The sequence below is a fragment of the Pinus tabuliformis genome, chromosome 3_2 (assembly GCF_031772625.1).
Source record: "Pinus tabuliformis cultivar Carrire ecotype Pingquan chromosome 3_2, CPIR1, whole genome shotgun sequence".
Lineage (NCBI taxonomy): Eukaryota > Viridiplantae > Streptophyta > Pinopsida > Pinales > Pinaceae > Pinus > Pinus tabuliformis.
In genome coordinates this window covers 1,254,475,459-1,254,490,826 of record NC_142302.1, presented here as the reverse complement: position 1 = coordinate 1,254,490,826, position 15,368 = coordinate 1,254,475,459, and the positions used below count along the sequence as shown (strand labels likewise).

The 15,368-nt window shown below is 36.9% G+C and overlaps 1 protein-coding gene across 1 annotated transcript; it reads left to right on the top strand.

Moving 5' to 3' along the window:
- Nucleotides 1-3,720: 3,720 nt before the first annotated feature.
- On the top strand, nucleotides 3,721-7,210 carry LOC149185289 (uncharacterized). The gene is given in 5 exon segments (XM_089417887.1): nucleotides 3,721-4,324; nucleotides 4,327-4,580; nucleotides 4,583-6,506; nucleotides 6,614-7,039; nucleotides 7,074-7,210. Coding segments are annotated over 5 exon segments (3,183 nt in total). The 5' UTR covers nucleotides 3,721-3,768; the 3' UTR covers nucleotides 7,097-7,210.
- The last annotated feature ends 8,158 nt before the right edge of the window (nucleotides 7,211-15,368 follow it).

The window sequence follows — 15,368 nt, the reverse complement described above, 5'->3', positions numbered from 1 at the left end:
TTTGTCCAAAAATAACTGTCTTATGTATCTTGTTCTTTGCTCAGTTTTTTGTTTCATTTAATCAAATATTTAAAGTAGTTTAGGCTACAGAAGTAATTTTCTTCAGTATTTAGAGAATAACTTGATAATGTATATTAAAATCAAGTAGGTGAATTAGATTCAGTTTTGCTGCAGTAGGGGTTCCTTGGAGTAGGAATTTGCACAATCACTGCAACCATTAGTGAGCCTTGCACAAGCACATCAGTAAAGGCATATGACCTCTAGAACTAGTGGAATTGAAGGAATTGCAAACAATATCAAATGCTTACTCTTTGTTCACTAGAAAAGAGTAGATATAGTCTTGATCGTTCTCCAGGGAAAGAGTTATTCATTACTTCGCTCCGTGACAATGGCGCAAAATGTTGTATCTTTTTCTCGAACGAAGTTCTTGGCTGCGAAACTGCGTCAAGAACCAACATGTCTTTTTCTCGAACGAAGTTATTGGTTGCGAAACTGCATTAAGAAACCAACATGTCCAAACTTTAGGTTCAAGTTGGACCTCGAACTAGAGGGGGCTCCCTCAAGTGTTATGAGGCTTTTTTTAACGTTGCTCACTGTAACTGGACAAGAGCATATGAAGCACAATGACCATACCTATGATTTGTAGCTGTGGTTGTTGATTAATATCTAATATTTGCCTAGAAATAAAGCCCTCTCTTTTTGAAACTTGATCTAAGTGCCAACATACTATTCTGACAGAATAACATAGCTCAATGGTGCGAGTGACCCAATATTTAATGCCACTACTCATTGATGTCTTGACTCTGCACCTTCTCTACTTTAGTGCTCAAAGCAACGCAGTCTTCTACATCCAATTTGTAGAGGTTCTTCACCCAAACCTTGATCCGCTTCTCCTGTCCTGAGGCTATATGATGATGGAAATCCTTTCCCTTGCTAAATATAACATCGTAGCCACGGTCCTCCAATATGGAAACTGAAACCAAATTTTTCTTCAAACCCGGAATATACATGACATCTTTTAATCTGAGAGGAGTACCAGACTCCCACTGAAAGGTAACAGATGTCGTTCGCGCTATACCTCCCATCATCTCCCATCTCGATGTGCATATGGAGGTCCTTCTTCTCCAAGTCATTGAAGAACTCTTCATTTTCGGTCATATGGAATGAGGCTCCACTATCTAGGTACCACATACTACCCATCACTGATGTCACCATGTAAGCGATGAGGGTGAAATCCAGTTCAAATTTTGAAGCAAGAGCTTGACCTGCCGCTCCTCCTAAGGGCTTCTTACTGGCCTTCTTGTGCGAACACTTTGTGGCATAGTGTCCCAACTCATGATAGTGAAAACATTTAATCTTCGACATGTCCTTCTTCTTGCCGCCCTAATTGGAATCTGATTTGGAATAGGATGGATCCCCCCTTCCCTTTCTTCGTCTTTCCAACTAAGGAACAATTCTCCCCATCATCATATGATGACAAATGCTCCAAGAAGAATATGCAATAAACCTAATATCAAATATGTAATGGGAAAACATAATTTATTAAGTAAAATTTCCAACTATTACATTAGAGATGGGGGTTATAATGACCCCTTTCTAAAAACACATTGAAATCCTCCTACCATAGATGTGAAGGCCCGACTCACACACTAGAGATTATTTCTATCATTTACTCTCTCTTACTAGATTTTAAATCATTATTTTAAATATAAAATAGATGTGTTGGAATATTGTTAAACATTAAAGAATTTGCCATATCTACACCGTGCGAGGAAGCAACATGTACCCTCTTTTAGATCATCATTTGCAAGCACAACAATTGGACATTCATCCTTTTTGTCTCATAATATCTAGATTCTCCTACACGTTCTTCTTATAATTCCTCAAATATTCATTTGATTGTAATGTATGGCTAATGCACGTATGTGAAATACCTATGATCAATCATAATCATTAGCCACCTATTGGAAACTCGCTATTAGAAACTAAATATTCTAATATTTCATTTTATTAGAGGAAAGTTTTATTAGAAACTAAATATTTCATTTTATGAGAGGAAAGTTTTCTTAGTGTGTTTGAGTTTTAACATTGTCAAAAGGTCAAAGGGTTAGAGTGTTTAGATCTTAATTTTTCTCTAAACATTTCCAAGAATAAGGAATGAATTTCTATTTTAATTATAAATTAACCATAAAAAATATAATACTTTTCATTCTAATTATAAACTAAACTTGTTTATTACCATAAATATTACAAGAAATAACTATTATTAAACCAAGACTATTAATTAATGGAAGAATACAAAAACACATACCATTATTGAATACCCAAACCAAAAAAACTTAAAATAAATAACTAAAACGGTCCTTTTGGCCTAAATTACGTTTTACTCTCTCTTATTATCTTAATAAAATTAGAAAGAAATGTAAATGTGCTCATTTATGTGTTTTCTTAAGAAAATATACATTTTTTTAATAAAATCATACATATTTTTTATAAAGCAGTGTTATCATTTCTATAATAAAATTTTTATATATGATTTTTATTAATATTTTTTAATTTATTTAAATACAACCTTTAAACTTATATAGCAATTTCTATAACGGAATATTATGATAAAAAAAAAGAAGGTAATTCGTTACTTTTATTTCGTTAAAAAAAGGCATTTCGTCACCAAATGATAAGGAGAAAGATTTTTTATTAATGGGATGGACTTTCGTTTACTCAGAGGCAAGGAGAAATCTTTATGATTAATTTTATAGACCTTTATTTATTTATTTTAAGGTCTGTTAGATTTTTTATTAATTGAATGGACATTTTACTTTGGTTTATTGAGAGGCAAGGAGAAATATTTATGATTAATTTTATGGACCTTTTTATTTATTTTAGGGTGTGTTAGATTTTTTTCAATTATTTTGCCGTACATTGAAGTAATATTTACTTTAACGTTTTAAGTAATATTGAGTTTTAATTTATTTTTATGGAATGCGGATTTTATGGAGTGCAAATGCCGTAATCCTTACCCTGTTTTACGGTAAAAGTAAAAACATCATCGTTCAATTTATTCAACTTCAAATAGAAGAAAGCTTTAATTTGCCTTACGCCAGGGGTATGCAACTAATGCTAATTTTATTGAAATGTGATATTCTTTTCTTACTTCTGTGGAAATTTTGGCCTTAATTTATGTAAGTGCGGTCTTCTTTTCGGAAAATTAACCGACCGGAACATCTTGAAAAGATTCTTGCCATTCTTAATTTGAGTCTCTTCACTCAATGCAGCAGCTATATAGCTACTACATATAGTTTTGTTGTAAAATGTTTTATCTTTGTCGTAAAAAATTGTTATCGTTGTAATCATAACCGAACCTTGTACGATTTATCTTTCTCTAATTTTTAGAACTGACGAATTTTAGTCTCCGACACCTCATTTATCTTCCTCTATTCTTGTCCTTTCCAAAATTTTCCAATTTACTCAATTTGTTACCCACTCAGAGCATCCATATCAAGATTCTCCCTTTTCTTTTTCCCACTGTGTCACGGCATCTCTGGTGACTTCTCACTCACCACCGTCCTAAGATGAGCAAAAGTCAATACATCCACTTCAATAACCTTTCTATTTCATTTTCTGGACGGCGACTTCCGCGTCCATGGTGCAGTCAATAGGGCAACTTCGTTCACCTTTCATTCCGCAATTTCCGTGTTTATCGCTATATAGCTATATAGCAGCTGCTACAACATTTCATCAGAAACCATTCTTTCTGTCACGCAAGAGATGCAGATTACCATAATGCTTCTCCTCGCCACCCTTTCTTTCATTCTCTTTCTCAATCCTCCTTTTGTCTTTTCCACACCCATCGCCCATTTCCCTCACCATCCTCCTCGTCTCACCAATGCTTCCGATCAACACGCTCTGCTTGCATTCAAGTCTGCAATCACATATGATCCCTCCCACTCCTTAGCCACGTCTTGGATGCCAAATGTTTCATTCTGCCAGTGGACGGGCATCATATGCAGCAGGCGCAGGCAGAGAGTCGTTTCCCTCAATGTTTCGCACATGGGATTAGAAGGTACAATCTCTCCCCTTCTCGCCAATCTCTCCTTTCTTACAGTACTCAGCCTTCTCAATAACAGTTTCCACGGCTACATTCCCTATCAATTGGGAACCCTCTCTCGCTTAAAGATGCTTCGCCTGTCTAAGAATCAACTCCAGGGTTCCATTCCGCCCACTCTGGGTAGCTGCCGCAGTTTACGGAACTTGACTCTCTCCTATAACAATCTGACAGGAAACATTCCCCCACAACTCTGTCTTCTCCCCAACCTAAGAACCATGTACTTGGGTCTAACAATTTGACGGGAACAATCCCGGACTGCTTGGGAAACATATCCTCTTTGCAGTACTTAGATTTGTCTTCCAACAACCTTCACGGCAGTGTTCCTTCCGAATTGGGTATGCTAAGCCAGCTCATCTTTCTTGATCTCGGTGAGAACCATCTCACGGGACGCATTCCGTCTTCGTTGTCCAACTGCACCAATCTTGAAACATTGGATATATCTTTTAACCAATTAGTTGGCCACATTCCGTCGGAGTTGTGTACCAAGAAGACCACCCAGTTAATGAACTCAATCTGGAAGCTAATCAGCTAAGTGGCAGCGTTCCTTCATCCCTCTTCAATTGTACCAAGTTACAATTGATTTACTCAGCAGGGAACCAGCTCAGCGGAATAGTGCCTATGGAGTTGGGTAAATTGACACATCTCCGGCGTCTTGACTTTTTCGACAATTACCTTATTAGCGGCAGCACCACGAGATGCCCGATTCTAACAGCTCTTAGTAACTGTTCCGATCTACAACTTGTAGACTTATCTGATAATAACTTCACTGGGCAATTGCCGTTTTCTATAGGCCACCTCTCTACAAAACTCTACTACTTAGACTTGGGTATCAACGAATTAGCTGGAGAAATACCTCCTGCTATTGGAAATTTAAGTAGCCTAACATTCCTTAGTTTAAAAGATAATTCTTTTACAGGGTCAATCCCTTCTTCAGTTAGTATGCTTCAGAAGTTGGAGAGGTTATATATGGATTCCAATAATTTACAAGGAAACATTCCAATGGAAATTGGGCAGCTAAAGAGGTTAGGTCTCTTATATCTTTTTGGAAATAATTTGTCTGGAAAAATCCCTGATTCTATGGCCAACCTCCAACAACTAAGATATTTAGATCTTAATCATAACCAGTTATCAGGAAACATACCTGCAAGTTTAGGGAAATGTGTGAACTTACTACTGCTAGATCTATCATACAACAAGCTTAGTGGTCACATACCTGAAGAGCTTGCAGGCCTTGCAAATTTAGCCTTCTATTTCAACTTGTCAAACAATCTATTAAGTGGCCATGTACCTTTAGAACTAGGAAAGTTCGATAAGCTTCAAGCCATAGATATTTCGGCAAATCAAATAACTGGCTATATTCCAAGTATCGTCGGAAGCTGCAAAGAAGTAGCATATCTGAATCTTTCTTACAATGCACTTGAAGGTCCAATTCCAGTGTCAATCAGTGAACTTCTAAGTCTTGAAGACCTAGATCTCTCCTCCAACAATTTGTCAGGTGGAATACCTATATCACTAGCAAATCTCACAATGCTCCATCACTTGAATTTTTCTTTTAACAAGTTGTCAGGGGAAGTCCCTAAAGAAGGAGTTTTCAAAAAGATTGGCGCCACAGCATTTATGGGAAATCTTGGTCTATGTGGACCTTGGGTAAATCTACCACCGTGCTATGCTCATAAACATAAAAGTGTTTTGAATCTCAAAAGAGTTATCATACCGGTTGTTGTTGTAGCAATTGTTGTATTGTGTTTGTTTCTTGCAATCTTGTGGAGAAAGAATTGTAGGAGAAATATTCAGAGAGACACTGGTCCATCATTAAATGTGGGGCATCGAAGAATCTCCTATGCAGAGCTCGCCATTGCAACAAATGAATTTAGTGATGCAAACTTGTTAGGAATTGGTAGTTTTGGAAAAGTGTACAAAGGGATTTTGAATGACGGCACAATGGTTGCTGTCAAGCTTCTCAATCTACAAAATGAAGGGGCTCAAAAGAGTTTTGATAGAGAATGCAAAGTTTTGGGTAGAGTTAGACACCGGAATTTGATTCGGGTCATAACTTGCTATTCAGATCTCCAAATCAAAGCTTTGATATTTCCATTAATGCCAAAAGGAAGCCTAGAAAAGTGGTTATATCCCGATGATGGAGAACAAAGTTGTTTGAATTTGATTCAAAGGTTGAATATAGCAATAGATATCGCCCAAGGCATGACATACCTCCATCATCATTGCTTTGTGCAAGTGATTCATTGTGATTTGAAACCCAACAATGTGTTGTTGGGTGAAGATATGACTGCATATTTAATAGACTTTGGCATTGCTACTATATGTTTTGCAAATAATGAAGATGGAGCTCTCACTTCCACAAATGCACTCAAGGGATCTACCGGGTACATTCCTCCAGGTATTATTTAAACTCTATCCCATATGAAGCAATCTTGTGATTTTCTTATGTTTAATTAACATTCTCAATTAAATTAAAAAACTTAAGATGAGGATCTATGAATGCAGAATATGGAGTGGGAGGACAAGTTACAACCAAAGGTGATGTTTATAGCTATGGAATAGTGCTATTGGAAATGCTCACTAGAAAGAAGCCCACCCATGACATGTTTGTAGAAGGAATGACATTGCACAAATGGGTGGGTAGTAGATTTCCAAACCAAGTACAAGAAGTGGTGGACATGGGTCTATTAACGAGGACTAGTAGATGTATTGAAGAAGATAAAGATCTCAATTGTCTCAGTGCATTGATAAATGTGGGTTTGCTTTGCACAAATGAATCTCCTCAAGGACGACCTACAATGATGGGCATTCTAGGCACATTGCAAAACATCAAAGACACTTTTTTGAGCACTACTTCCATTCCCAAATTCCAGCCAAATCTAACACATTTGTTGGGTAGTACAAGTGCTACTATCAACAACATTTGTGAAAGTAGTCTATTCTAAGGTCAACAACATTTGTGAAGGTCAAAGTTCTTCCACATCTTAGTCTATTGTAACAAAGTAGTGGTTATATGCTTCTTTGTACATAAATCTTTGTTGTTGATTGTATATAAATGTTTTATAATTAATTGCATGTAAATGTGAACAATACAATTATATCTACTCATGAGTGGTGTTTTGGAAATGTGTTTATAATTATAATTTATTATTCTATCTTTAAAAAACAATTATATTCAATATCCTTTACATCTATATGAATGTGTGACACTCTTCTGGTATTAAATACAAGAAAAATTTTGTATTTGTTATGTTTCTTAGTTTTTATATCACTCTTTACGAGTAAGGGTAGAAAAGTCTATCTTTCACTTTTAAAACTTGTCATAACCAACATAAAAAATGATACTACGATTTAATTTAAAAGAACAAGAAAAGTTAATTAACACACATCTTTGACAATTCAGACGACCTTTAACATTAAGTAATCATAGTTCACAAATTCTATCTTGCCCCATCTTGAGAACTTTATTGTCATAACAGCTACCAGGAAAACATATAGCTTTTCTCATTTCTTTGAAGAAGTTACGATTTTGTATCTAAAAGCATGGTGTAGAAGTCAGGATTCTGTAGCTAAATGTTGCGATGATGTTTACAATAACAAGAGTTTTGAGTTTTTCAGAGGAGCATCTTTGTGACTAACAGGCAGCTATATCTACAATTCTCCCAACTTTAAATGCACTGTCCGCTTCCATTGCGAGATTCTTTTAAATGCAATTTCCAACCTTCACTTCGCCTTCAAAATCTCCAAGGTGGATAGCGGCAAAGAGGTCCATTTCTCTCTGCGCATCTCTACTCACAACTTATTTTGTTTTTCTTGAAACAGATTCTAATTTTGAGTTAGTTAAGGAAGGGGAATGCAGCAATGGTTGTTCCTTTGGACAGTAAAGCAATTTGAGACGACTTGTTACAGAAAGCAAATTTTACATCAAATGTGATCTCAAATTCTCTGATTTTTGAAGATCTCAAATGTGATTCTCAAATTCTCTGATTTTCGAAGATCTCAGATGTGATTTTACATCAAATGTGATCTCAAATGTGATTCTCAAATTCTCTGAGTTGTCAAGATTTTCGACATCGATTATCCCACTCAAAAGCCCACCCGTGAAATCTCACTAGAACTTGCTGAAAGGATCTCCAGAGAGCCTGTGCATGCGTATTAATTGAAGCAATAGACATAACATATTTGTGATTTCTTCATTATAAACAATCTGGGTGAAGCACGAGGAAAAAATAAGCACAAATGTGAAGCTCGTTGCCTTGGTTTAGATATTTAAGAAAAAATAAGCACGAATGATCCTAAAGATAGATAAGAGATAAAATGATAATAAATAAAGAAGAGATAAAGTAAATAACACAGTTATATAAATAAAATGTTAAAAAAGGTTACATCAAAATACCTTACTTATTTTAAAATACATTTAAATAATTTTAAAGGGTTGAAATTAATAATAATAATAATTAAAAATTAACTAAATTATAATTTTATTTTAAATTATTATTAATTATAAATAAATTTTATATTCACAAAAAAATCAACTGAATTATCATTTTATATTATTAATAATAAAAATAATTAATATACATTAAACATATAATTCAATAATAAAAATAATTAATATACATTAAACATATAATTCAATAATAAAAATAATTAATATACATTAAACATATAATTCAATAATAAAAATAATTAATATATATTAAACATATAAACATTTAAAAAATATGTAACAAAATTATTAATAAGATGCAAAAATTCATTTCTTTTAGACTTTCTTTCTTATTAGGTTTTTTCTTTCTTATTTCTTCCCTTCTTTCTTCTTTATAGGGTTCTTATGTTGCTTAGATTCTCAAAAATAGAAATAAATTGATGGTGCCTTAGATCAAGTAGATAATTATTGAAAGGAATAATGTTAGATATAATCTTAATTTATAGCGAGCCAAGAATTTTAGGGGAATAAAAGATCGGCAAGCAGCTTGAGATACTTGAATAGATATCCATATATCTTCCCTTTATCATGGAGATTCATTCCACTTTAAACCGACTTTGTTACAATCTCCCCTTTACCATGGAGATTCATTCCACTTTAAACAAGATTTCTAACAATTTATCATGGAGATTCATTCTACTTTAAACAAACTTTGTTACAACCTCCCCTTTACCATTGATATTCATTCCACTTTAAATAGGCTTTCTTACAATACCATGAGCCAATACCCTTACTATACTACATGCCAAAAAACCGTCACTCACATTCATATGACACAGGATCATATGACATTTTAAGAATATTCTAGAATATTCCATAAAGTGAAATCCATACCATCCACCAACTAATCATTGATAATTAAATTAAAATTCTAGAAGCCCTATTCCAAAATAAATATGCCTATCACCATAAATACAGGAAAAAATAAGCACAAATGATCCTATATGTCAAGTATAAGAGATTTGTTTTGAAGGAAAAATCATTTTTTATTCAACCTGAAAAATAAGGAACAAAATTACATTCTCCATATGCTCAACAACATTAGATCATACCAGTCTTGCAATTGATGCACAATAAGAAGAAAGAAACTACTTTGGGGAAATGCATGAAGATGGGTTACTCTTTTGGGCCAATTGTAGCTTTAAATTATCAAAAAATTTAGAATTGAAGCCCTCAAAATTCATATATGTTGTGAATTTTGATTCGGAATAGAAAGACAATTTGTGGAGAATTATGTTGTTGTCCTATTGACGGTGCTGGACCTGCCAACATTCAGGGGATCTCCTTGGTATGAAGTCCCAACTTGACCTCACATTGTTTAGTGTAGGAGTCTCATCCAATATGATGGTCTGGTTGCAATTATCTTAAAGATATGCCTTAGCTCTTGCTTCTCAACACATAAGAGTGGTAAACTTAGTCTTCAAACAACAAGGTTAGTGTGCGTGGTGAGTGCTTAGTGTAACTTGTGTCTAAGTTCTTTCACTGCAGAGGGAGAGGGTGAGAGTGAGTCTCAAGCCGAAAGGGAATAGTCCCAACTCAGTTAGAGACACACAACACAACAAGACATGTGCAACTTCTGGCGCAATAGTCCACACAAATGCGGCAATCACAAACACAAAGTGAACAGATAGCACGTACAACACCCAGCAGAATAGTCCACACAAGTGCAATGGTCATTATAACAAGTTTACAAGGATGAATCTGTCGAGTGTTCGGTGGAGTAGTCCACTCGGGCGAGACAACGTTGACAACTGATACAACACATTTCCAACAACATATGCACTAAAACAACTGAAATAGCTCAACTATTATAGTACATGTTAAAGCAACATGCATTACAACTGTCCAAAGAATAGTCTTACAAACTTATAGAATACATGTGTGAAAACATGTTGGCTTGTTAACGATCTTCTGAATTAAGCGAAAGTTCCAAGACACATCCATACACCATATATCACTAACCCCGATAGCGGGGGGTTGGATCCACTGCTCGCTCCTCAAAGAAAATACTACATACTCTCAAGGCTATGTGGGAGGAGCCAAGGTGAAAAAGTCTTTTGCATGTACAAATGAGGGGTATATATAGCCAAGGGTGAACTTGACCCTTGTGACTCTTCGACTTCCCACACGACTGTTTGACTTACATGACTCTTCAATTTCTTATGTGGGTCTCTTGGACTTCCACATTACATTACATTGATTACAACAGTACGACCCATAGTAGTGATGTGGCTGAGATGGCTCATGACATGACTCGACATGACAACACTGGTATGTTCATGCTGATGGTGGTGTCCATGTCGAGTTGCAGTGCTACTAAATGATGAGTGTGCTCTTAGTGTATCATAGTTTTGCCTCTGCATGACAATGTGTGCAAATTCTTCGATGGTCTTGGAGTTCGCTTGATGTTGCATGTGCATGTATCCCCTTCGCTGGTACTTGGCATGTTTCATGTGTTCATCCATTCGAGAACAAGTCTCCCAGCATGCGCTCCTTGTTCATCCCATCCGTCGTCGCACCATGTCTCATCCATGTACCTGTATTTGTAATCACTCATGATGAGACGACATCAAATCCAGAAATCCCCTAGTCTACCATGATGCATCATCTTTCAGTTTCAGGTGCAGGTGACCGAGAGAGAGGACAAAGCTTTCAAAATTGCGCAAAGCACATTTCAAGCCGAGATGCAAGGCTCCTGGGCACTATCGGGAAAAAATGCACAGAGGTCATTGAGAGGCTGGGTTGAGCAATCTGGAAAATAGTGACACCTACAGGATCTAGCTCAGCTGGGAGGTAGAAGTGTGCAATTTTTCTAGGGAAGGTAGTGTGGGCAACAGGAGGCACTGGTAATGAAAACTACGTAGATTTTTAGAGGAGGCTGGGAGCAGGCTGTGTGAGCTTGCTGGCCAAAACTACGCAGATCTAGGAGGCAGTCATGCAAGACATGTCTGCATAGTTTCCGCACTGAGCGAAGTGTCGTGTAGCTGGTGGACAATCCAAGAAAACTACGCAATTTTCAGGAGGAGTGGGAGGTCAGCTGGTAGGGGGACTGCCTGAAAAAAACTACACAATTTCCAAAGACAATGCAGTGACAGGCAGCAGGTGCCTATCCCTCTTGCATGCACAATTTCTTCAGTCAGTGAAGGTAGGCAGGCTGACAACTTCTATGCAATTTTTGGGAGGAGTGAAGCCTAGGGTCACTACCCAGTCAAATTCTTCAGTTGACCAACGAGAGGCTTGATGGATAGGCTTGTGGGAAGCGCAGATTGAGATAAATTCTTGGGAAACTTTTGTGTTGTTCTAGGTGACAGTCATCGAGGTTGATTCTAGGATTGCATGGTGCAGACTTCTTGGGAGGCATCCTCAATCTCTGCGCAATTCTAGGCAGCATTGCTTGGTCACTTAGGGTTGAGACTGCGCAGTGCAACTCAGTGGAGGTCTGGTTGATGGAGGGTGGTCCGTTCGATAGATATTCAGACAAATGGTTAAGTGTGTGAGCGAATAAACTCATGTATACATGACCTTGCGAACACACACTTAACATGACTTGACGACAAGACACCTCAAACCATTCAGACAACATTCTTTGTGTGACTGACTAACGGGTGTAAGCGACAAGTGCGACACTTGAGATAGATCGTTGAATGATCGTGACAGAACTTGCATGACATTGCATACAACTTCTTGTGTGAGTGCGACAGATGCTTACATAGCAAACACAACTTGTACACATGAAGACATACCTTGGACATATCTAGAACAAGACTGCAAGCATGACATTGCAACCAACATGCTAAAAGATGACCGATGAATGGTCAAACAAAGAGGGTGTAAAGACTTGAAACGAGCTCATGGGATGAGCCCGAGTGTTTGTAATCATCAAGGAAAACCCAAGGAAGGCTCCCAAATTGGATGTAGGACAAAATTTTTGAGGGTGTTGCAGCCGCTACAACACTTGGCGACACACTAGTTGAATACCAGCTTTTTTGTTTCGGTCCATTGACAACACAGGGCCTTGGTCTATCAGGGAGTATTGAATAGTTTTGCGGGTTAAATCAGCTTCCCCACTTACCCCATGGACAAACATGGTTCACCTTTTACCAACTTAGTCGAACACACAACAAGTTTCAGCTTGATCACATTGTTTTGAAATCAAGAAGGGTAGTTTCGCGAGTTTAAAATTTTCAGAGTATATGTTTTCATCTCTGGTGTTTCTCCACTACCATCAGGCCTGGAAAATACCCCGACGGAGTCACACAGGAACACATGTACTACTCCACTTCTAGCAAGCCTGGTCAGTACCTTGGTGGAGTTGCATGCTTCACCTCACTACGCAGGAAGTCTTTCTCTTCTTTCACCTTTGTATTTTTGAAATGAGGACTGTGCATAGGAACTTATTTATTTTTTGGGTGGAAGAGGGATACCGATTTATTGAGAGCAGAAGAGGTTGTTCCTTCAAAGAAGCATGTAAGACCTCTAATTTAGGTATGCTCGTTTAGATTTTCCCCTTCTCCATTTCTACTAGTTGGATGAGCTTGAACACACAGTGCAGAAGACTGAGTACAGGAAATGTGTTTCCTTGTGTGGACACAGGTTCATGATTGGACCAGAGATCCCCTTACAGACGGCTCATATTTTCTATCGAGACTTCATCCGCTAAAGGTTATAACCAAGCATAGACAAGATGGACACAGGGATAGCCAAGTGTTGCAGTGTCACAAGACTCTTTCGATCTTAGCCATATACTCATTCCAAAGCCAGAACTCAGTAGAGGGCAACACTTATTGACAAAACCAAAAATAGCATGATATTAAGCAAAGAAAAGATTGCAAAGCAAAACGAAAAGATAACAAGTAGTAAACAGACTATGTACATGGCGCGGGGCGCAACCTCGACTTACTGAAAGTAGTGCTTTAAGTCTTGGCCATTGACATGAACGTTGTCAATCCTCCCATCAAGTGATTGTAGACAGTACATGTGTGGGCCAAGATTTTCCTGCATAGTGTTTGGACTAATCACAGGGACTGGAGCTTCGTATGTTTTCCTTTGCCTTCATGGGGTTTGTCCCATTTCAAGACTAAGTCACCCACATCGAGGTTAGTGTTCCCTGCAGGCTTCTTGTCAAACCATCTCTTGATACAGTTATGGTTGAGTGTGAATTTTAGAGTGTCCTAAATTGCTATATTAATTTTCAATCCGGGAGTCGTAAATTGTTGAAGTGTGGCGCACTATATGTGCAAGATAACCTATTTCTTACTTTTTGTCGTTTTTGATTTTTTATTTTGTTTTGCGAGTTTTTATCTTTGCTTATCTCCTAATGTGAAATGGAAATTCTAAAAGACAAGTATGGATATAAATGTTCAAGTCAATTATGTCCTTTATAATGATTTCCAAAACTTCAAACTTCAGAAGGTCTTAGAACATGCTAATGATGAAATTAATTCCTAAAAGAAAATGAAAATGTGCCACTATTCTAATCAAACAAATAATGAACTATTGATCATGAAACCATTATCCCTGCTGCTGTCTAAATATAAAAGAAATGAATTAAGCTATTTCACTCAAAGAAATCCAAAAATTGCAAGTAAAGCAAAGCTAAAATCGAATTACATCAATTCATATTCTGACCCATCACCAGCTAGTCCCGCTATGGCTTATGAGGTAATCATCAACAACTTGAGAAAACTGATATCTAATTGCAAAAAAGTAAAACTTAAAATCAAATCACATCAATTCATATTCTAACCCCTTGCCAGTTAGTCCCGCTATGGCTTTCGGAGGTAATCATCAACATCTTGAGCAATCTGATATCTAATTGCAGAAAAGTAAAACTTAAAATCAAATCACATCAATTCATATTCTGACCCCTCGCCAGTTAGTCCCGCTATGGCTTTCGGAGGTAATCATCAACAACTTGAGCAATCTGATATCTAATTGCAGAAAAGTAAAACTAAAACCAAATTACACATTCATACTTCAATCCCTCGCTAGTAGTCCAGCTATGGCTTTCGGAGGTAATTGACAATGTTATGAGCAAGTTGATTTCTAAACTAACTAATAAAGCCAATGAACAAGACTGAAACAAACAAAACAGAACTGGAATTAAAAGCTAAGAAAAGTAAGTCAGCAGAAAGACTGATTCCATGTCATTAGTCATTGTGAAAATTATATGCAAATTCCCAGGCTGCCTACTGTAATCTGGAACATACACACTGATCAGCGTTAACAGCAATGTACAAAGCATGTAAAATTATGAACAAGAATGAAACGTTAGTACCATAGTAAATGAAATATACATAAGTGAATAACTATGGCATAATAAACATAAAGAAACACAGCATGAAACTGTACAGCAATAAGAAACAAAACCTCGGTGTGTGCAAGGGCCCTCTGCACAACCTTGGGCAACAGCTATCAATCAATAATTACGCTAAGTCATATATTTCAGAACGCAGTCACAACAATGAAAACTAGTGTCACGGCATAGTGGGCTTTTTATCAGCAAAATTGTATTCAAAGACTAAATACTATGCGTATGGAAACGCATTATTTATAACAAAAGATTACATAATTGTTTTCCTATAAACTACGCTGACAGAGGACACGTAAACGACAACGTCCATGGATCTAGCATCATGGCTGCTGAGATGATGCAATCTATTGAAAACGGCTTGTTGGATTTACATCGTGGGCAGCCTACAGGTGTTAGCGTGCCTCCAGAAATCTAGAAACGGCCACGAAAATCTTTCACGTGCTTGGAAACGGAGTCCT